The sequence below is a fragment of the Dipodomys spectabilis genome, unplaced genomic scaffold (assembly GCF_019054845.1).
Source record: "Dipodomys spectabilis isolate Male_0828 unplaced genomic scaffold, ASM1905484v1 ptg000080l, whole genome shotgun sequence".
Lineage (NCBI taxonomy): Eukaryota > Metazoa > Chordata > Mammalia > Rodentia > Heteromyidae > Dipodomys > Dipodomys spectabilis.
Genome location: NW_024870757.1, coordinates 809,489 through 830,752, shown reverse-complemented (window position 1 = coordinate 830,752; position 21,264 = coordinate 809,489). Strand labels below are relative to the sequence as shown.

At 57.9% G+C, this 21,264-nt stretch overlaps 2 protein-coding genes and 1 non-coding gene across 6 annotated transcripts; 1 reads left to right on the top strand and 2 right to left on the bottom strand.

Annotated features, from left to right (window-relative positions):
* The first annotated feature begins 379 nt into the window (after positions 1-379).
* Positions 380-4,477, top strand: Leng1 (leukocyte receptor cluster member 1). Its single transcript, XM_042683334.1, has 4 exons — positions 380-561; positions 2,144-2,323; positions 3,437-3,681; positions 4,194-4,477. Exons 1-4 carry the CDS (start codon positions 430-432, stop codon positions 4,408-4,410), a joined length of 774 nt encoding a protein of 257 aa, XP_042539268.1. The 5' UTR covers positions 380-429; the 3' UTR covers positions 4,411-4,477.
* On the bottom strand, positions 4,461-18,392 carry Cnot3 (CCR4-NOT transcription complex subunit 3). Of its 4 annotated transcripts, none has more exons than XM_042683268.1 (18): positions 18,373-18,392; positions 13,991-14,065; positions 13,807-13,874; positions 13,483-13,557; positions 13,040-13,129; positions 12,734-12,862; positions 12,549-12,644; positions 10,889-11,111; positions 10,658-10,791; positions 10,246-10,302; positions 9,061-9,442; positions 8,823-8,946; positions 8,258-8,456; positions 6,775-6,874; positions 6,475-6,673; positions 6,225-6,357; positions 5,506-5,631; positions 4,461-4,820 (listed from the first exon to the last, which is right to left on the bottom strand). In XM_042683268.1, exons 2-18 carry the CDS (start codon positions 14,013-14,015, stop codon positions 4,722-4,724), a joined length of 2,259 nt encoding a protein of 752 aa, XP_042539202.1. In that variant the 5' UTR covers positions 14,016-14,065; positions 18,373-18,392; the 3' UTR covers positions 4,461-4,721. The 4 variants fall into 4 exon arrangements, with proteins under 4 accessions (XP_042539202.1, XP_042539200.1, XP_042539203.1 ...); XM_042683266.1 differs by lacking the exon at positions 18,373-18,392 and adding an exon at positions 18,124-18,160; XM_042683269.1 differs by lacking the exon at positions 18,373-18,392 and adding an exon at positions 18,124-18,160 and having other exon boundaries at positions 10,889-11,108.
* Trnaa-ugc lies at positions 13,404-13,467 on the bottom strand. Its single transcript has one exon. It is a non-coding gene; the product is annotated as a tRNA-Ala (tRNA).
* Positions 18,393-21,264: the final 2,872 nt, after the last annotated feature.

Below are 21,264 nucleotides of genomic sequence, written 5' to 3'. Positions count from 1 at the left end.
CAGCCAGGGATGCCGAGCGCTTTGCAACTCGCGTCCCGACGCCAACCTGACGTACTGGCACCTTCTAGGTCGAGGGCTCTCCCGCCCAAGAACTCCCGACGAGCGTGCCAGCCAATTGGCGGTTACGTTGACAGCGTCTGGGGCGGGGCTACTCGTGATTGACTCAAACGCTGGCGAGAGCGGTCGCTAGGCAACAACACAAGTCGAGCGTCTGGGATTGGCTGCGATGGAGGACATACTAGCCAATCGTATACAGCTACAAAATAAGAGGGGCGGGGCTAACTAGGCTACGGCCAATGCGTGCACAAGACAGGACCAAAGGAAGAGGGGCGGGCCTCTCCTTCCCTCCCCTCCCCTCCCTACCCCGCTCCAGTGCCTATAAGAACTGTAAGAAGGCGGGTCTGACAGGAGGTCGATCGCTGCGGCGCCATGAATATCTTACCCAAGAAAAGCTGGCACGTCCGAAATAAGGACAATGTCGCTCGCGTGCGGCGTGACGAGGCCCAGGCCCGAGAGGAGGAGAAGGAGCGCGAGCGAAGAGTGCTGCTCGCTCAGCAAGAGGCAAGCAGGAAGGGCGGCGGGCGGAACCCGGGCCGCCCTCCGCGCCTGCGGGAACCGGAAGCGGGTGCTGCGCAGGCGCGGTGGGCGGGGTGCCAACCCGGTGCTTTATTTCCGGAAAGCTGTGATTCTTTACTTCTCCAGAGCAAGCGCCCAGTTTGTTGTGCGCACCCCGTGTCGGCCGCTCCATGCACTGGCCATTATCTCTTTGCAAGGAGAAGGGAGAGTGGATGAGCCAGTTCTGTTGTCGGGGCCCCTTAATAAGCTTAAGTTACGCCCAGCTTTCAGTCCTCATTTACTCCTTGTGTATCCGTGTATGAGTGAATGAGTGTGCCAACATCGGGGCTTGAACCCAGGGCCTCGCGTCAACGCTCAGTAACTCACAACCAGTGAGCCATGCCTCTAGTCGGGCATTTTTGTTGGAGATGGGACTCTTGTGGACTTTCTTTCCTGGACTGGCTTTGAATTTCCAGCCTCCAACTCTCCCCTTCCCGAGTAGCTACGATTACAGGTGTGAGCCACCGGCTTTTAAAACTCAACGATTGTCAGTAGAAAATTGCTCATGGAGGGCTGGGAAGTTGGCTCAGTGGTAGAGTACTTGCCTCGTCTGCCTGGGGCCCTGTGTTCGATTCCTCAGCACCACATAAGCAGAAAAAGCTGGAAGTGGCTCTGCGGCTCAAGTGATAGAGCGCTCTCGCTTTGAGCTGAAGAGCTGAGGGGCAGCGCCCAAGACCAGAGTTCAGGACCGACAGACACCCCCCCACCCCCCAAAAAAATTGCTCATTGAAGCTAGACAATGACTAATCTCCAGTTAACCAGCCAAACAGCTGGACTGCAGTTGTGGCTCAGTTGGGCACTGTCAGTGAGTGAAAACACAGTCAAAGCACAAAGCCCTGAGTTCAAGTATCAGTACCAGCACACACAAAAGAATTCCTAGATGTTTTGGAATAGTGACTTGGAGCCACTCCTGGATTTCAGATGGTTGCTTTTGGGGGGGGGGGGGGGCGGGCCGTAAGAGGTGGTGGTGGAAGTGTTGTTGGGGAATGAACCCTGGGCCTTACACATGCTAAGCAAGGACTCTGTCATTGAGCTATACACATAGTCCTATAGCTCTTTGTACAGCCTTACCCTAGCCTGGGGATGCTGTGATTCAGAACATGAGGAAACCTACATTTCCACTCTGGATGGAGACAATGGTTTTTCTGGGTCCCTGCACCCCAAGGTCCCTTTCTTTTTCTTTCTTTTTTATTTTGGGGGAGGGGTTGGTCATGGGGCCTGAACTCTGGGCCTGGGCGCTGTCCCTCAGCTCTTCAGCTCAAGGAGAGCGCTCTACCACTTGAGCCACAGCGCCACTTCCGGCTTTTTTCTTTTTGCTTATGTGGTGCTGAGGAATCAAACCCAGGGCCTCATGCATGCAAGGCAAGCACTCTACCACTGAGCCACCTTCCCAGCCCCCCCAAGGTCCCTTTCTTGTAGCCCCCTAGCGCTGTGGACTGCTGTGCTTTCTAGGGTTGGCATCAGACTCACAGACCTTCAGGTTCCCTCTAGGTTCTCAGTGCCCTGATTATAATTTCCTCCCCCTCAGGCCCGCACAGAATTCCTACGGAAGAAAGCCAGGAGTCACTGCGCTTTGCCTGAACTTGAAGCTGCAGAGGCAGGAGCTCAAAGTTCTGGCCCTGTGGACCTGTTCCGGGACCTGCTGGAAGAAGGGAAAGGAGTGACCAGAGGCAATAAAGAGTATGAGGAAGAAAAGCGACAGGAGAAAGTAAGCTGGCCTCACACACCTCTTCCTCCTGTCCAGGAATCCCGGTCACAGACCTATTCCTAGTTTCCAGGCATCCTGGGCAGAGGTGGGAGGGGATGCTGTGCCTAGGCTGGGGTGGAGGAGTGTAAGGCAGCTGTGGGGGTGGGGTGGGTGGGCTCACACAGAAGACACACAACTGGATAAAGCATCCAGCAAGTTGGGTTATTGCTGTGGGCAGCCACAGGCCTGGTTAGAGGATGCTGAACACCCCAGCCCTAGCTGGGGTGAACTCTGTAGGAATGCCAGAGGGATTTTATTGACATACAGCCCAGGCTGGCCTCCAGCTTGCAGTTCGCTTGCCTCAGCTTCCCAAGTGTTGTAGGTGCACCACCATGCCTGGTGTTTTTTTGTTTTGCCAGTCCTGAGGCTTGAACTAAGAGCCTGGACTGTCCCTGAGCCTGCTGTGCTCAAGGCTAGCGCTCTACCACTTGAGCCACAGCACCACTTCTGGCTTTTTCTGAGTGGTTTATTGGAGATAAGTCTCACTGATTTTCGTGCCCAGGCTGCCTTTGAACTGTGATCCTCAGATCCCAGCTTCCTGAGTGGCCAGGATGACAGGTGCGAGCCGCTGGTGCTTGGCTGGTGTTTTTTTTTTGGTCAGTCATAGGGCTTGAACTCTGGGCTTGGGTGCTGTCCCTGCATTCTTCAGCTCAAGGCAAGTGCTCTACCGCTTGAGCCACAGTGCCACTTCCGGGTTTCTAGTGGTTTACTGAAGATTAGAGTCTCACGGACTTTTCTGCCCAGGCTGGCTTTGAATTGCTATCCTCAGATCTCAGCCTCCTGAGTAGCTAGGATTACAGGTATGAGCCACTGGCGCCTGGCCTGGTGTTTCTTTTTAAAATGTGATTGGAGCCAGGCGCCAGCTCCAGTTCCCTCTTCCCAGGGCCAGAGTTCAGCTGCTGTGCTGTGCTTCACCAAGAGCTGGGACAGCTGGCTCAGGACTGGCCTCCGATTCTCAACTGTTGAGTAACCAACCTAGGTCTGGGCGTTTTCCCGTTGCCACCACCAGAGCTCATGAGGGACAAAGAAAGGCTGTGTCCCATTGCCTCAGCTCTTGTTTTCTTACCCCCTCAGGAGAGGCAAGAGAAAGCACTGGGCATCCTGACATACTTGGGTCAGAGTGCAGCAGAGGCCCAGACTCAACCCCCTTGGTACCAACTCCCCCCAGGGCGAGGGGGTCCCCCGCCTGGCCCAGCCCCAGATGAGAAGATCAAGAGCCGTCTAGACCCCTTACGGGAGATGCAGAAGCATCTGGGAAAGAAGAGGAAGCACAGCATGGAAGAAAGCCATCCTACCAGGGAGAAGCAGCGCCCCAAAGAGTAAGAATGGAGACCCAGTCCAGAGCAAAGCAGGCTGATTCCAGGGTCAGCCGCCAAGGGGCATCACAGGCTGGCCGTCAGAGCAGGGTGCTCAGCATTGTGGCCCCAGGTCCCCAGAGAACTCCTAGGGGATCCCGGCAATGACACACACGCCTGTGGCTTTGGGACTTGTTTCTAACTCACAATGTGAATAGTTATACCCTCATGCAAAAAGGCCTCTGAAATTCTCAAATTTGAAGAGTGAAGACCACTGGGTTAGATAACAACCAGGGTTTAGGTTCCTGGGACCCCAGGCCCATATAGAAGATTCGCTTATCACTGTGTGCCATGTGCTTTTCCCACTGGGAGGGCAGGCGGGCCTTACCCAGGGCTCACCCACGGCTTGCTTCTAGCAAGCTTAGGAGCAGGGTGTGGACCAGGGCTTCAGGGGTCAGCTGACGAGCAGGGGATGCACAGGGTAGGACCCCAGGGCTGTGCTGTGCAGTGTTTTGACCTTGCTCCCCCTTTTCCAGGCCCCCAACCCTGGATCAGCTTCGGGCTGAGCGTCTTCAGAGGGAAGCAGCCGAGAGAGTGCGGGCTGAGGCCCTGCTGGCGCGGGTTCAAGGCCGGGCATCCCAAGGTGAGCCCGAGGAGGAAGAGACGGATGACCGACGCCGGCGGTACAATTCCCAGTTCAACCCCCAGCTGGCCAGGCGGCCCCGCCGGCAGGACCCCCCTCTTGCTCGCTGACTTCTGGGGGGAATGGGGTAGGATACAAGAGAGGTTGCTACCACCAGCCGTCATATAAAACTATTTATTCATAAATATTTTCCAAAATGAAAATAGGTTTACCAAAAAATGTCCCTCATTGGGGAGAGGAGGGGGCAGCCCTCGCCCCCGGGCCCCCAGGGTGGGGCTGAGAGGAAGAGAAAACCTCCCGGCCCCCTCCCTGCTTCCTGGGGGAGGGGGTGCCCCGTGGCTCGGGCCCCATCTTCAGGGCCGGGCCCTCACCTGGGCAGGGGAGGGGATCAGCATGCGGGAAGGGTGGGACAGGGCCGGCGTCACTGGAGGTCCCTGTCCTCCAGGTAGCGGTACTCGAAGGTAAAGCCTTCCTTCTTCCGCTGGCCCCACTTCTCATAGTCGAAGTAGATGTAGGTGCCCTGGCCGGGGAGAAAGCGTGCAGTGAGTGGAGGTGAAGGCAGGCTGGGGTCTGGGGCCAGACTGACAGGCATAGGACAGGGCATGGTGCAGAGGTGCCAGGCCAACTGGATGTATGGGGCTCGTTTTCCCCACTTCTCATGCTCATGTTAGGGAGTGGAATGGGGACTGTGGCTCTGGGGTGCCTGGCCCTGGCCGGCTGCACTTGGGGGCCCTGGCTCTGTGTCTAGGCTCAAGCGCAGCACGTGGCTTTCTGGATGGGGTGTCCTGAGGTGATGCACTAACTGGAGGCCCAGACCCGCGCACAGGAAGCCCACGCCAGAGTGCGAGAGGGACTGGAACCGAGGGGGCTTGGTACCCGAGCCCATGACACACCACGTCTGTGACACTCAACTGTGCGTGGCACTGGTCTTCACATGTTACAAACTCATTTAATCCTTACAACAACTCATGACCCGCTTCACAAACACAGAAGCAGCCCAGGGCAGTGGCGTTGGGCTAGGGGCAGGAGTTCCAGTAAGTAACGGCCCTGCACTCTGGGGGTCAGGAAATGGGAGCAGGAAGGGGCAGGGCAAGCCCAGGGCAGCTGGGGGCGGGGGAGAGCGATATATGAGTGCAGGCTCAGCTGTGGGAGCTGGACTGATGGGGGTGAGGACAGGGAGAGGAAGGGTAGCTGGCAGGCCTCACCTGCTCAAACTCGTCGGTGATGGTCTTGGGCTCCTCGTGCCTCTGGAACCACATCATGTACTTGGTGTGGAATCGCCACGACTGCTTCTTCAGGGCCTTGGCTGCCAGGTACTGCGCCTTGGTTCCCTGTGGGAGAGAGAGAGGGTGGGATCAGGGGGGCCCAAGCTGAGTAGGGCTGGGGGACAGGGCTGGGCAGAGCAGCAGGGCTGGGCCCCGGCTCTGGCTGCAGACCAATGTTGGGCAGGACGATCCGTGTGGAGATCGTGCTGGGGGTGGAACGTCCCACTGCTGGCCAGAAGAAAATGAGACCAAAGGAGGCAAATTGCTTTGAGAAGGAAGAGAAGCTAACGCGTGAGGAGAGCTCAGCGAGTGGAGAGGAGATAGTTTAGGATGCTTATCAAAGAGGGGTAGGGTTCCCCCAGTCTTTTGGAAGGCCTGAGTGTCCACCGCAGAGCAGGAGGACATCCTGGACTAAAGGGCCTTCCTGGGTTTAGCCGGGGCCCAGGGCCATGGACAGAGGGCTGCAGTAGAGGCCAGCCTCAGCGGAGCAGTGAACACCCCTGGGCAGAATGGAGCAGGGGCCCAGGGCTGGGAGAGGGAAGAGTGCGGTCCCAGAGGCCGCCGTGGGACACCCACCTCACCCCTTCAGCCCGAGGGGGAACGGCGGCGGTGGCGGCGGAGCCGGGGGGCCTGAGGCTGCCCCGGGGGCCCTGCTGTACCTCCAGATAGTAGAAGATGAAGAAGAGCGTCTCGGTTGACAGGCGCTGGTAGAACTCCACCGTGTCCGAGTGGGGGGGTGGCATCTGGTGGTGGTAGGGGGGCGTCGGGCAGGGGTTCCGGGGGAGGTACTGCCTGTGAACAGGGGAGGGTTGGTGTCTGGTGTCCTCTGGCTCTTGTCCGGGCTGGGCTGGGAGAATGCTGAAGGTGGCCCCCTGCAAGGAGCCCTCACCCTGTCCCGGGCTCGCTCACCGGATGCGCTCAGAGTCAGAGGGGTGGGGCATGTGGTGCCAGGCGGCCTCCTCCATGGCCTGCTGGTAGAGCTGCTCCTTGGTGAGGGGCACGGGCCCCAGGGGACACACACCCAGGGACAGCGGGATGTTCACCTCGGACAGCTGCAGGGGAGGCTGAGCGGAGGTGGGTGGCGCGGCCGTGCTGCTCAGGATAATGTCTGTGGGGGGGAGCGGGGCAGGGCCCCTCGAGGATGAGAGTGGGATAGGGACCAGCCCCACCTCTCCAGCAGAACCCCCCACACCAACCCTGGACGCTCACCTCGCTCAGTCAGGTGTAACGTGGGCACTGGGTCCTCAATACCAGAACTGATGGCTGCCCTTTCCGCCATGGACTTGAGGGAACTCAGAGGTTCAGGGGCCTGCGGGGAGGACAGGCCCGGCCTCAGGCTCACACTGGGCTCCTCTGCGGGGCCCTGGACTCCTGCCTGCTCTGCCTATTCACCATGTCCTGACACCAAAGCCCTGCGGCCATGGAGCCTCCCTCCGAGGACACGTGCACAGCGGCTCTGCTTGCGAGCCAGCCTTGGGCACCTCACCACCCCAGCACTGGAAACCAGCACCTGAGTGGGCTGTGCACCGGCCTCGAGCACAAAGCACAAAAGCTTAGGGCGGCAGCCAGGTCTCGAGTCTGAGCTCCAGGACTGGCATACTTGAGCTAGGGTAGGAAGAACACTGCATGCTGGGCTGCCGGCAGGGGCAACAGCTGACCTCACACACTCCTTGGGGCCCTGCAGGCTGAGCCCCCACCCGACACAGTGCTCACCTGGTCACAAGGAGCACCCAGGCCAAGCCCTCCCCTCCCACTCTATGCAGCCACTTTTCTAGTGAGGTGTGATCTTGTTCCCCAGCCCTCATGTTCAAAGCCTGGGAGAGGCTCCCCACCTCCCACCCAGAGGCTCTAGCACTGTGGATTCTTTTTGGACCTCTCAACTGAGATTTGCTAGTAAGGTTCATACACTCCATTTCCAGCCCCCAGTGCCTTTCCAATCACTCTGTGGGGACTCGCGTGGGACTTGAGGGTGGATCTGGCAAAGGACCCAGTGCAGCAGGGGTGTTACAATGATCTCCGCTCTCCAGAGGAAGGCAGGCAGGCGTAGGAAACACGGCACGTGGATCTGGATGGTCTGGGCAGACGGCCCCGTGCACAGGGGACACTGCTCTCAGTCCTGCCGAGTACCACCACCAGCCTCCTGTCTGTTTGGATCAGCACCCTCCCACAACTCCAGTCCTGCCCTAAGACCCTTCCAGATCAGGGGTGAGCAGCCCTTGGAGGCCAGGCAGCCAGCTTCTGAGGGCAGAAACACTGGCCACACAGCAAAGCTGAGCTGAGGGCTGACCAGAACATGTGTTCTCAGTCGAAATGGCTTCTTAGAGAGGATGAGGACAAGGACAGTGGCAGAGGAGAAAACAGGAGACGGAGCAGGTGTCCTGGTAGAACACAGTGCGGCGAGACTTGCGCCACAGAAGAGATGAAGACGCATCCAGGGAAATAACTAAGGCAGGCCATGCAGATGGTTGCAGACAGCAGAGCAAGGGCAGTGTGGCCAGCACGAAGGTGAAGGCAGCAGCGGTGATGGGGAAAGAGCAAGAGAAAGGAGAGAAGGAGCAGAAAGCCAGAGAAGCCTGGCTCAAGGGAGGAAGGAGGCTGTTAAGAGGTGTGGCAGGAAGGGTGCGGAAGCCTCTGGAACAAAGACTGAAGTGCTAAGACAGGGCCTTGGGTGTTTCGGGCCATTGGAGCTCACCTTGACCTCCGGGGCGGTGCTGAACTGCGGAGGGCCGTTGAGCAGGGGGCCAGCTGTCTTGGCCTCGCTGAAGCTGGGTGTGGGAGAGCCGGGGGTGTTCACGGGCAGTGGCACCAGGAGGCTGGGTGCTCCCGAGGTGTTCCCTGAGCCTGGGGCGGCACTCCCAGCGCCTGTGGGGGCTGCTGCACTGGGCTCCTTGCTGGGAAGAGAATGGGCGTCCTTGAGGGTGGGTGCGACCCAAGGGGCGGCTGAGGGCTCACAGCCACGGCAGTGGCTCTTCTGGGAAAAGGGACAACTAGTCTCTGGGGCTTTGTACTCAGCAAGGCAGCGTATGGAGGTGGGAACCCCAGGCCACAGGGCTACAGAGGACGGGGCAGGGTAGCCAGGCCAGAGCTGGGGTGGGAGGGCCTCCTGTCCAGCACTAGGGGTGCCTTGGCGTGTGGAGGAGCAGAGGGCAGGACTTAGGGTCACCTCACAGTAAACAGCCCTTTCTCTGGCTAATGAAGGTGTGTCTGGGGTGGAAGACGGCTGCCAGCAGCCCTGCCTGGTGAGACATGACACTCACGAGGTGCTGGGAGGTGGGTTGTGGGGGCCTGCAGGGGGCCCCAGGGCCTGGCCGCTAGCGCTGTTGCCCCCGCTGCTGCTGAGGGCCACTTCCGCAGGGCTGTCGGCCACGACTGAGCTGTAACCTGGGGAAGAGGAGCACATGAGAAAGGCAGCCTGCGGCTCCTGTCCTGTGCACCCTGTTTTGGGCCTCCCACCCTGCCCCCCCCCCAGCCCCATGCCATCCTGCCTCTACTTACTGGTGGCGCCATTCTGCTTGCCAGAGCCGCCTCCCGTGCTGCTATTGCTGCCACCACCACTCCCAGCGCTGCCTCCACCACCTGCTCCACTGGGCTGGGCGCTGGGCGGCCGGGGCTGGGCAGTGTTGGGTCCACTGGCAGTGGGCGGAGCCACGGCCTGAGCATAGGGGGCAGGGGTGCCTGAGCTGTGGCTGGGGGCTGGGCTGGCCTTGGGGCCCAGGGCACTGGGCGGCGCTGCAGGGCTGGAGGCCCCGTTGTTGCCGGGGGCAGTACTCAAGGCAGCGGTGGCAGGTGTGGGGCCGGAGGGGTAGGTAGGTGGCACGGCTGGGGACTGGGGGTGCTGGTTGCTGTGGACAGGCTTGGAGCCATTTTTGGCTGGAGACTGCAAAGGGAGAGACAGAGGTTAGGGCTCTGTGCCGTCAGTCCCCCCTCCCCTCCACCCCGACCCCTGTCCTGGGGCGCCAGTAGCCTTCTGACTGCTGTCCTTCAGGGGCCTGCCGAGCTCACTCCCACCCTGCCAGCAGCCTTCCCAGCACCAGGCCTACACATAACTGAGGCCAGTGGCAGGGGACTAACAGAGGCCCCCAAAGGTCTCCATGTGGGCCAGGCAGTGTGGCCTAATGAAAGGACCATGAAAAGCCACCCAGCCACGACAGCACTCCAGAAACCAGGGACCCACACCCCACAGCAGCCAAGTGTGACCACACAACTCCACTCACTGAGCACCAAGGGGCCAGGGGAGTGGGGCAGAGCCACACCATACCTAGGAGTCCCTGCCTCAGTCTCCCCTTCCCCACAGCAGCCCCATGGAGCCCACTCTGCCCCTGGCCTGGGCTAGCAGGGCTCACTAGGGGTGAGAGGAATTCCTGGACTGTCGCCCCAGAAATTGGCCTGGCAGCGTTAGCGCAGCTCAGGTGCCCTGACCTCCAGCCCCTTCAGAGCTGCTCCACGAAGCCAAGCCCTGAGCCCCCAAGCCCGAGCGTGCCTCACTGACACGACTCCAAGCTCCTGTCACACTGGGCCTGTGGCCTGCTGCCTCTGTATGCCGGGCACAGGCCATGGGGACCACCCACAGGTGCTGTCATCAGGGTGACACTGCACCTAGCCTGGGACTCGCACCCAGTGAGCCTTTGGGGACTGCAGAACAAACAGGTGACAAGCCAGTGATCCCAGATTCGGACCCACCTGGCTGACTTCACTATCTGTGGACCGTCCTCTCTTCTTGTCGTCTTCAGAGTTCTCCTGAAGGGGGGAGGGGTTGTGAGAGACTGATCCTTCAAAGGTCTCCACAGAGATGCCGATCCCTGAGGGGCCCAAAGGCCCCCCTTAGTTCAAACCTCTTAAGGACCTGGACCCTGCTATTCCAACAACCAACCTTCATTTCTCCAGGGAACCACCCAAATCTGGCTCCCGCCAATCCTCTAAAAAACCCAGGACCCCCCCTCTCCTTACGGGATCCCCTCCCCAAGTACCTCAGACACCTCAGACACCTCCCACCTTCCACACCCAACACCTGCACAGGCCCTGAGCCTGTGTATGAAACCCAGGAAGGCCCCAGCCGCTCCCTCCCCCTCCCAGGGCAGCTGCAGGCCCTCACCGTGGTGCAGTTGGCTGGGCTGGGAGGGATGGGGGAGCTGGAGGTGGTGGAGGTGGGGGTGCTGCTGGACTGGTTGAAGATCTCATCCTCCATGTGGCTGTGGCTGGGGGGGGAGGTGGCGACCAGCGCCTGTGCTGTGGAGGCAGGGTGGGTGTGCTGAGCACGCTGGCTCAGGCGAGGCTGCAGCCCAGCCTCGCCCCCCACAACACGCATGCTGGCCCCAGGCCTCACGAATGTCCTCAAGGTCCAGGTCGTCGTAGAGGAACTCGTTCTCTTCGAAGTCGGGGTCCTGGGACGAGTCGACATAGTACTCAACATCGTCCTTGATCTTGCGGATGGCGTCAACGAGGATGGAGTCGTTGTCCAGCATGCGCAGGATGGTCTCCAGCATGCGCACGTGGTAGCGGTGCTTCTCGATGTGCCGCTTTAAGCCCTCAATCCGGTCCTGCTTCTGCTGGCGAGCCCAGGGCCAGGCTCAGGGGCTGCACAGCACCTGCCCGGCCCTCCTGCCCCCACAGAACCTGTCCTCAGTCCCCGGTCCCCACCGTGACCCACAGGCTCCACTCTGGCCCCTTCTGAGGTGGGGCAGTGTGGAGTGTGCCCACCCTCCGTCCCAGTGGGGACCACTCTGAGGCTGCTCCCTACCCACACTGGCCCTGCCTCTGGACAGCCTGGAAATCTGGAAAAGACCCAGCTCACCACTCAGCCTCCATCTGCATATGACCATCAGTCAGTCACCTCTCTCCACTGAGCCACCCAGGCGCAGACCTCGCTCTGGGACACACCCCACCCCCAGCCTTCCTTTAAAGGCAGTTCCCATTGGTGGGGAACTTGCTGTATTATAATCATGAAAATCTTGGTCACCACTTTGCTCATATTCAGAAGACCTCAATCCTCTCCAGGACCTGTCATCCTCTCTCCAATCCCCTGGTTCCTAAGACCCCAGAAGCCTGGCCACCTCCACTTCATCCTTATCCCTAGCTTCCTTCCTAGTGGAGTTCATCCTCATCCCTTGGGCCTCACACCTACACACCTAGAACTGAGCTGCAGAAGCTGGGACTCCAGTACCTGGATCTGCTGCGGGTATTTCCGCTAGCTCCTGCCCTGCTTTGTCTGCATGCGCTTCTCCGAGGACCTGAGGCTCTTGAGGTGCTATGCAGCCTTCCTTCAAGTCCCGCACTTAACTCTGCATCCAAGCTGACCCCAAGTTTATCTTCCCTAACTGACTCCTCTCTTTTCTTGCTGGTCCTGGGACTTGAACTCTGGGCTGTCCCTTAACTTCTTTGCTTAAGACTAATACTGCTCTATCACTTGAGCCATTGTACCACTTGTAGCTGTTTCTTTTTCTTTTTTGGGGGAGTCCTGTCGTGGGGCCTGAACTCTGGGCCTGGGCGCTGTCCCTCAGCTCTTCAGCTCAAGGCTAGCACTCTACCACTTGAGCCACAGCGTCCCTTCAGGCTTTTTTTTTTTGCTTATGTGGTGCTGAGGAATCAAACCCAGGGCCTCATGCATGCAAGGCAAGCGCTCTACCACTGAGCCACCTTCCCAGCCCCCACTTGTAGTTTTTCTGAGTAGTTAACTGGAGATGAGTCTCACAGACTTTTCTGTCCGGGCTGGCTCTGAACCATGATCCTCAGATTTCAGCCTCCTGAGTAGCTAGGGTGACAGACATAAGCCACTGGCGCCTGGCACAGCCCCACACATGTAGGTGCTCCAAGATCCTATCTTACCCCATTTGCACTGCCCACTCAGCTAAGTCCCAAACCCTGCCTTTCCAGCCCGACCCATCTCCTTATGCTCCCAATTTCCATGGCATCTGGTGTCTCCTGCACATCAAGTGCCTCCTCTCCACCCTACCCCTGCCCCACAGACTCAGGCTCCCCCCACTCACATCCTTGTCGCCCTTCTTCTTCCGTGTCTGTACTGACAGTGACTCCACTTCACTCTCAAACTGGTCCACCTGCATGTTTAGGGTGTCGATGGTGTTCTGGGGGGTGGGGAGGAAGCCATTAGCCAGAGTTCTCATGGACGTGGGGCAGGACTCCTAAGCGCATCACCTTATCTGTCTTAACTCACCGTGAGCCACTGGCCAACTTCTTCCTTCTCCTTCTGGGCAGGGTCTACCTTCTGCGCCAGGCCCAGGCCCTCCTTGCTATAAGCTTTGGTCTTGGTCTCTCGTTCCACAACTTTGAACCTTTCCATTTGCTGTGGAAAGTGAAATTGGCAAGGGGTTGGGTTCGCAAAGGTGGGAGTAGCTGAGAAGGGCCTGAGGGCCCTGGTTCTTAGGCTCTGTCCTTCCTTGTCCCAGGACCTCACCTGCCTCTAAGGTCCCAAGAATCTTGCCACCTTTCCACCCCTTGGGCCCCGGCTCCAGGCGCCTACCGTCTCGATGAGCTTGCGGTTATCGATGAGCTGCCTCTTGTCCTTGATCTCGTTGGATGCCACCCATGTCTTGATCTGGTCCCTCAGCCGCTACAAGTGGGCACAGCAAATCAAACCACAGACCTGGGAGTGACCCCGTCCCCACCAGCAAGCTGTGCTCCCTGGGACCCAGCGGCCCACCCCTGCTGAACTCTCGTCCAGCCTCAGCCTCTCACCTGTAACTTCTTTTTTTTTGGGGGGGGGGTCCGGTCGTGGGGCCTGAACTCTGGGCCTGGGCGCTGTCCCTCAGCTCTTCAGCTCAAGGCTAGCGCTCTACCACTTGAGCCACAGCGCCACTTCCGGCTTTTTTTTCTTTTTGCTTATGTGGTGCTGGGAATCGAACCCAGGGCCTCATGCATGCAAGGCAAGCGCTCTACCACTGAGCCACCTTCCCAGCCCCTCACCTGTAACTTCTTAATCTCCTTCTTTAGGTCAGCCTCATACTTTTCTTTCTGGTTGGCATTGGCTGCATTGTGGAGCTGAGGGACGAGGTTTTACAGTTAGGGTGAGGGTAGCTGCTGTGGCCAAGGTCCAGTCTTTGCCTCTCTGGGGCTGAAGAATCTGGGACCCCTTCTTCCAACTGGTCTTAGAGCCACTTCCCTCATGTCCTCAGTATCAGGACAAGCAGCCTGTCTCCCCGTCAATGTCCAGAGACCTTGAAGCTCTTCTGGTGTTCTCTTCCCTGCACACCCAGGTTTTCAGGGCCCACACCAGCCCCTACTCCATACCTTCTGCCAAATGTCTTCAAACTGTTCCACACCCTCGGACACTTTCTTGAGGCAGCGATCAATCTCACCTGGCCGGGGAGGAAGGGAGACTGTTAAAGAGTCCTGCCAAGGTAGCAAGCATTTAAGAGGAGCTCCCATGAGAGAGGGCTATGGCTCTGTGTACAGAGGCCAGTTGGTCCAGTACCTTGGAGCTTTCGCTTGTCCGCCATCTTCCCTGCCCTACAGACACGCTGTCTTCATACTCTCTTGGAGACGGACGCTGCTGGGGATAAGGTTGGAAGGCAATTATAAACCCAGAGACACAGACATCAGGAAAAAATCATGGGGCTGTGAGGGAAGGGAAAACGCATTTACTGCCTGCTGACAGAGACCAGGCCTGATTCTCTCTACTCTCACTCAACTGCCCAGCACAGGGTCTGGTCAACAGGCCTCAGAGAAATGGTTGAGACAAGATACATTCTGTGGCTAAGAAGTAAACAATCCCTAGAGCTTGGAATCTCTTTTCCCTAGCTTCCATTTAAAGCTACTTCAGAGTGGGATAATCTCAGGAAGCACACAGGTGACTTCAGGGACAAAGCATCAGCCCAGAAATCCCCTATCCTATCCAGAGGACACTCGAGGCCCAATACTGTGTCTACACACTGAGCCAAACCCATTCTCACAAACAGGCAGGGTGCTCTGTACCTCCAAGAAACTTATTCCCCAGAGAACTCTTGAACCAGGAGGAGGTAAATTCCTACAACCCAAACACCAAGAAAGGACACAGACCTGGGAGTAAACAGGGGTCCCTGAAGGGGTTGGGAAGAGACAGAAGTCTTATGAAGACAAGAGGTGAGGACAAAGCTAGTCTGCACACACAGGAAGGCCATCTCAAATGGACTGGTAATTTAGACAGAAACCTGAACCAGCAAGGCAGGTGCCCAAAACTTCACAGGGGGGCATCTTTGCCCATAAGGGCCTCAGGGTGACGGGGAGTCACCAGGAAAGCCATATCTCAGTCTAGGGAGGGTTACCCCAATTTTAAGCTGCCGGCAGAGGTTCTTTGAGACCCAGCCCCGCCCCCAGGAGTAAGAGCCTCCATTTAAGAAGGGTCCTCACTAGAGAAAGTGGCCCTGTCAACAGAACACTGTGGGCTTTCCCACGGGCAGATGGCCATGGAGCACTTGAACTATGGTTGATGCAACCGAAGAACTCATTTTTCTTTCTTTTGAGACAGGACCGTCCTGTGCTCAGGCTGGCCTCTGTTCCTAAGTGCTGGGATTCCAGGCTTGCAAGTGTGCGCCACCCTGCCCAGCACAATTTTGTTTTGTCCTATGTGGTTAGCAGCTCCAGCATGGGGCATGGGCCAGCATTCCAGAGCAAGCTTTAGAATGCGAGGCTCAGAGAGGACAGGAATCACTGACTCCATGGGGCCCCCTCTGGGTGGAGGTGGATAAGGTAGGAATCGAACTCTCCTTAGTAAAAGGCCTGGCAAAACAAGGGACAGAACCCTCAGCCCAACATCAGCAGACACATCTCCAGGAAGGCAAGGCAACCGGGCAAAGGAGCCAGGGGAGAGTCAATCCCCCAGAGGAGACTCGGATGGGTGGGGCAAGTACCTTTGATCCAGGGAGCGCATAGAAGGGCCTGGATAGACACTAGCATGAGTTGTGTAAGCACTGCCACCAAGAAGGAGTTTGGGCTCTACCGCTCTAACACTCAAAAGCCCCTTTTTTGCACGGGGGTGAGTATGTTAGACAAGAGCCCCACAGAGGGGCACCGATGGGTGATCCAGCCTGAAGAAGTTACCTCTGAGATTCACAGCCCAAATGAGGCCCTCCATACTGTAGGGAGGGGACAATGAAGGGGTTGGGACCTGGCACAGGGAGGAGTTAATATCCCAGGAGGCTATGCTGTGCAGTAGGAAAGAGGATGTCCAAGACTAGGTACAGTAAGGTGCCACATAACAGGAAGGTACCAGGGGCTTTGCTTCAGATACCAAGGGGGCACACCTGTGCCACGGTGAAGGCTTGAATTCTGGGCCTGGGCACTGTCCCTCAGCTCTTAGCTCAAGGCAAGCACTCTACCACTTGAGCAACAGCACCACTTCTGGCCTTTTCTGTTAATGTGGTGCTGAGGAATCAAACCCAGGGCCTCATGCATGCAAAGGAAGCACTCTACCACTGAGCCAACTTCCCAGCCCAAGGCAATGATTTTCTCCCTCCAGAGAAATGCCCCTCAGCAAGGACTTGCTGGCAACCCCGTAGACCTCTCATCAAAGGCTGAGAGAAGGGAGGCTAGTACTGGAGCCTTCGGGTAGAGGCCCCAGGAGGCCACTAGCACAGGGCCAATCTGAGGCAGCGGCAGCTTCACAGAATACAGAGCTCCTCTGTTGGGGCACTGGAGGAATCTGGTCCAGGAAGCTCAGCCATGGGGATTCACGGAGAAGGGACAACTTCAAGTTAGCCTCTCACACAGGAGCAGCACCCAGACCCAGAGAAACAACCAACACAGAACCTCTACCACTTCACCAAGGGGACAAGACACCGCCACACGAGGCCTGAAGAGGGGCACAGACTAACTAATCTTGGGGCTGAGTGCCCATACAAGGAAGGGTCTTGGGCATGACATAAGGCACCTTTCACCCAGGAAAGCTTTAACTTTTTTTTTTTTTGGGGGGTCCGGTCATGGGGCCTGAACTCTGGGCCTGGGCGCTGTCCCTCAGCTCTTCAGCTCAAGGCTAGCGCTCTACCATTTGAGCCACAGAGTCACTTCCGGCTTTTTTCTTTTTGCTTATGTGGTGCTGAGGAATCGAACCCAGGGCCTCAGGCATGCAAGGCAAGAGCTCTACCACTGAGCCAACTTCCCAGCCCAGCTTTAACTCTTATGTGAGGAGCTTGCCCAGTGGGGTGGGCACCACTGGGAGGGAGATGTTTTAGTTCCTGGGCTGAGGCAGTCACTGCCCTTGAAGAGGGGCTCAACACCAATGGTGAGGGACTCAGAGCTCACCTGTCCTAAGGAGGAACCTTTAGTCCTAGGGAAGATGACTTTAGTGAAGCCAAGCAGCTCACCCCACTACAAGCGGCTTTCAATGTAGCAAACAGGGTGAGAGGCACTGGTCACAGGTGCACATGATCAAGGGGGTGCTCACACATCCCAATGGGGACACAAAGAGGACATCGAAAAATCTACACAATCATGGCAATCAAATAATAGACCAGAACTCTGACCCTGGGAGCAGCAACACTAAGGAAGGAAGAAAGCCTTTCTAGGAAGAAAGCACCACTTCAGGGAGAACACCATCCTTTGGGAGAGGAACCTGGGGTCTGGAAGCCTCAAGTCTCTACAGTGGGACAACAGGGTGGACAGGTGCAAACTCTCATCCTCCATCTGCTATTCCCACTGGGCTTCAGGGACAGGACCATCCCATCTCTCCTAAGGGAAGGCTTTGACCAAAACACCAAAGGGAGTGGGGAGGATTCTCAGCTCCTGGAAAGACAACACTCCCCCCAAGGGGGGGGGGACAGGGAGCTCAGACTCAAGCCACAACCCATGGGGTGAGGGGAGGGAGGGACCCCATACCAAAAAGACAGGGGTCACCTGGGGGAGGTGACAGTTTCTCCAATGGAAAGGCAGCTACTGCTTAGAAAAAGGGGTGTCTGCACTGCCCGCGAGACGAGCTCACCAAGGAGCGTGGCAACTGCACGATGCCACCTAGACAGCAGACAGCCGGACCTTGGGATGTTCAATAGCTCCAAGACACCAATTACTCATGGCGCTGACAGCACGGTTTGTACCCGCGGGGAGGGGGGGGGGTGGCATCCACCATGCCAAGGGCCTTCGAAACCCACTCATTCCAAAGAGGGGCTAGAGCTGAGGCCCGGGCAGCCTTGGACCCGGGCTGGGAAGAGCTGCAAACTTTAGCTCGGGCTCCAACTCACAGCAGAGCTGCGGGTCTCGGGGAGTTTGTCGGCCCCGCTCGGCGCCGGGCCGACCCTCGGGTGCGGAGGGATTTGCGGCCACCCGAGGAAGGGGGAAAGGGGGGGAGGCGTCTCGGGATCCCGGGGCAGGCCCCGGCCCGGCCCCCGGAGACCCGCTCCTCCAGCCCGGCCGGCCGCCGCGGAGGGGGCGGACACCTGGCACCCGGGCCCCGCGCGCGGCCACGCGGGAGGCGGCGGCCGCTGGAGTCCCGCGCCGCCGGGCTCGGAGGCGGCGGCCCTGCCGGCGCGCGCGGCCGGGCCGGAGACCGGGTCGCGGCTGGCGGCGGGGCCCGGACGGGGGCGGCCGGCGGCGCCGGGGAAGGGAGGGGTTCGGCCCAGTCGAGCCTAACGCTCTCACCACAAGAGCTGGCGCCGCCGCCGCCGCTGCCGCCGCCGCTGCCGCTGCCGCCGCCGCCGCTGCCGCCGCCGCCGCCGAGGAGCGTACCGCGACAGGCGGGGGAGGCGAGCGCCCGCCGCCTTCTTCTCGCGCCCCGGGCCTGGGCGCTATCGCGATAGCGGCGCGAAGCGGAAGTGAGGCGGGGGGAGAGCAGGCCCGGGGTAGTTCTGACGACGGGGGTCGGGGCTCAAGGGAGGCCGCGGCGTCTACCGATGGGCTCCGCGGAAGCTGACCGGGCCCGGTCCAAGATGGCGGCGGCGGAGGAGGCCTCCCCTCCTCTCTTCTCGTCTCTGGCGCCGACCCGCCCCCGAGCCCCAAATATAGGTCCGTCATTGCTCCCGCCGCACGTCGCTCCTTACCGTCTCACGTGTCCTATTGGTTTGTGGGAAGGAAGAAGCCGGCCCCCTCTTTGTGATTGGCTGATCGCTGCAAGGCGCGGCGTTCGATTGGCCTCCAGCTCAGCCTTCTAGGATTGGTTTAGGTTTTCTTCTTCGCTCCTCCTCCTCCTCCCGCCTCAGGGCACAACACGCCAGCGCGAGGGCCCATATGTCAATCAGAGGGCTTGGGTCATGCTGATTGGATGTACCCGCCCCCCTCTCCAAAACCAATTGGTTAGGGGGAGGAGCCAGGCTGACCAGGGGCGGGAAGTCCTCCGTCAAGTTTGAGCCGCTTTGAATTAGGTACGGGGATATAGTCGGCCCTGACTCCATCGGCTGGCCCTGGAAGAGGGTGAGGCAAACGGAGAAAGGCGTGGAGAGTAGGCGTTGAAAGCCGCACACTTAGTGGGAGACAGACAGGTACCTTCAAAGCGAGGGCTCGAACTGAAGTCATCTGCCAATCAAGACGGGCGCCGGGATGATAGGGCGGAGCTAGGCAGGAAGGCCCCACCCCTCTTTCGCAGTCAGACCAATGGCTGGGGAGCGGGCGCCACCTGCTCGCCCAGTGTGGGACGGTGCACAGGTGTGCGTGGCGGGCCCACGCTCCTCCGCCCCGCAGGTGTTTCTGTAATGCTGGCTCCGCACCGACGTGGGCGCGGTCCTTCGGAGGGAGAAAACTTTCCGGACTAACCCTCCTGAGAGAGGAGCCCTGTCGGTTGTAACTTTCACTCTGAATGTCTGCATCTCTCTGGATCTTGAGTCTCCAGGGCTCAGGGTGCCGGAAGCATTCTGTACCCCTTTTGCACATGAACAGATGGTATGCAAATAGTGACCAGTGGTGGGCAGCTTGCGGGGCACTGCGCCTTTTCGCACTAGGAAGCCTTGGTCGGGGGCAGGCTCTGCCCCTCTTCCTCTCGGTGGAGGAAACTAAGATGAGCTCAAGGCTGATGTGAAGCTAAGCGTCTGAACTTGAAGGGAACCCTTCGGTGCCTCATCAGAATCACAAGACCAAAGAAGGCGCGCTTACAAACACATGTATCCCCAGAACTAGAGACCTGAGGGCAGAGGCCTGGGGTTTGTGTGTTTCCGAACCTCCCTGGTGGCTCCCCATTTTTTTTTTGGTTTGTTACTAACCTAGAACTTTGCTGTTCCAGGTGTGGAGACTGGATGTCACCGTGTACCCTGAACGGCTAAGGCCTCCCCCCCCCCCCCCCCCGGGACTTGATGAACCCCAGATTCTGGTTCAGGATATCCCAAATTATGTTTTTTTTTTTTTTTGTCGGTCGTGGGGCTTGAACTCTGGGCCTGGGCGCTGTCCCTCAGCTCTTCAGCTCAATGCGAGCGCTCTACCACTTGAGCTACAGCGCCACTTCTGGTTTTCTGGTGGTTTATTGGAGATAGGAGTCTCACGGTCTCTCCTGCTCGGGCTGGCTTTGAACCGCGATCCTCAGATCTCAGCCTCCTGAGTAGCTAGGATTACAGGCGTGAGCCACCAGCGCCCGGCCCAAATTATGTTTTTCTAACAAGCTCCAAGATCATGCTGATGGCCCACACTTCACAGTTGGGGCCCGGAGAAGGCAGCATCTGATTTCAGGCTTGACAGCACATTAGAATAACCTGGGAAACTACAAAACAAGATACCTAGGCTGAACACTAAACCAACTAAATTTCTAGCTGTGGGAAGCAGACATCAGATTCCCCTTCCTCCTCCCCTCCCTCCCCCCAGTTGATTCCTAGCATCACACACAATGCAGCTTTTTTAGAACACTGGTTCTCAAAAAGGTTCAGTGTGGGGCTGGAAAGGTAGCTCAGTGGTAGAGTGCTTGCAAGGTTCAATGTGAGGCATAAACATGTTTGTGAACTTGTTTGAAATGAACATTTCTAAGAAATGTTAGTAAGAAACCTTACTAACTTACTTCTAAGAAACCTTAGTAAGAAAATAAAACTCTGGACCCAGTAATCATATTTGTTTTTTTGTTGTTGTGCTGGTACTGGGGCTTGAACTCGCCCTGGGCATTGTCCCTGGGGCTTTCTTTTTGCTCAAGGGTAGCACTCTACCACTTAAGCCACAGCTCCACTTCTGGCTTTTTGGTGGTTAATTGGAAATGAATCACAGACTTTCCTGCTGGCTTCGAATTGTGACCCTCAGATCTCAGTTTCCTAAGTAGCTATGATTGCAGTATGAACCACCAGCGCTGCTAGTAATCATGCTTTAACAAGCCTCCAGGTTAAATATGAAGCGTATTAAATTTTCATACCATACATACACACTTGCCACATGCAGATGTAATATAGTCAGACCAGGAAGGAAACCAGGGATAACGAACAGCCTGGTAGATAAAAAGCCACCCCTGAGAGACCCATGAGGGATCAGACTGTAACAATAGGTAGTGACAGGCAATGGTCGGTCCAGAGAGAAAAAGAGAAGTTGTGAGATCTGGGCTGGGAATGTGGCTTACTGGTAGAGTGCTTGCCTAGCATGTATGAAGTACTGGGTTCGATTCCTCAGTATCACATAAGCAGAAAAAGCTGGAAGTGGCACTGTGGTTCAAGTGGTAGAGCACTAGCAGAAAATCAGGAATAGTGCCCAGGCCCTGAGTTCAAGCCCCAGGACTTGCAAAAAGAAAAAAAAAAAATGTGTGAGATACCAAAGACAAAACAGAGAAATCAAAGATCTTGGACAAGCCCAGACTTTGCAGGCCAGGTGACAGAGTTCCCTTTTTAG

Coding starts and splice junctions, on each gene's coding strand:
- Leng1 (XM_042683334.1), top strand. CDS start 430: ATGAATATCTTACCCAAGAAAAGCTGGCACGTCCGAAATAAGGACAAT. Junction 562..2,143: donor TGCTGCTCGCTCAGCAAGAG/GCAAGCAGGAAG, acceptor CCTCCCCCTCAG/GCCCGCACAGAATTCCTACG. Junction 2,324..3,436: donor AAGAAAAGCGACAGGAGAAA/GTAAGCTGGCCT, acceptor TTACCCCCTCAG/GAGAGGCAAGAGAAAGCACT.
- Cnot3 (XM_042683268.1), bottom strand. CDS start 14,015: ATGGCGGACAAGCGAAAGCTCCAAG. Junction 8,947..9,060: donor CAAGCAGAATGGCGCCACCA/GTAAGTAGAGGC, acceptor CCTCTTCCCCAG/GTTACAGCTCAGTCGTGGCC. Junction 4,821..5,505: donor TCACCGACGAGTTTGAGCAG/GTGAGGCCTGCC, acceptor CTCCCCGGCCAG/GGCACCTACATCTACTTCGA.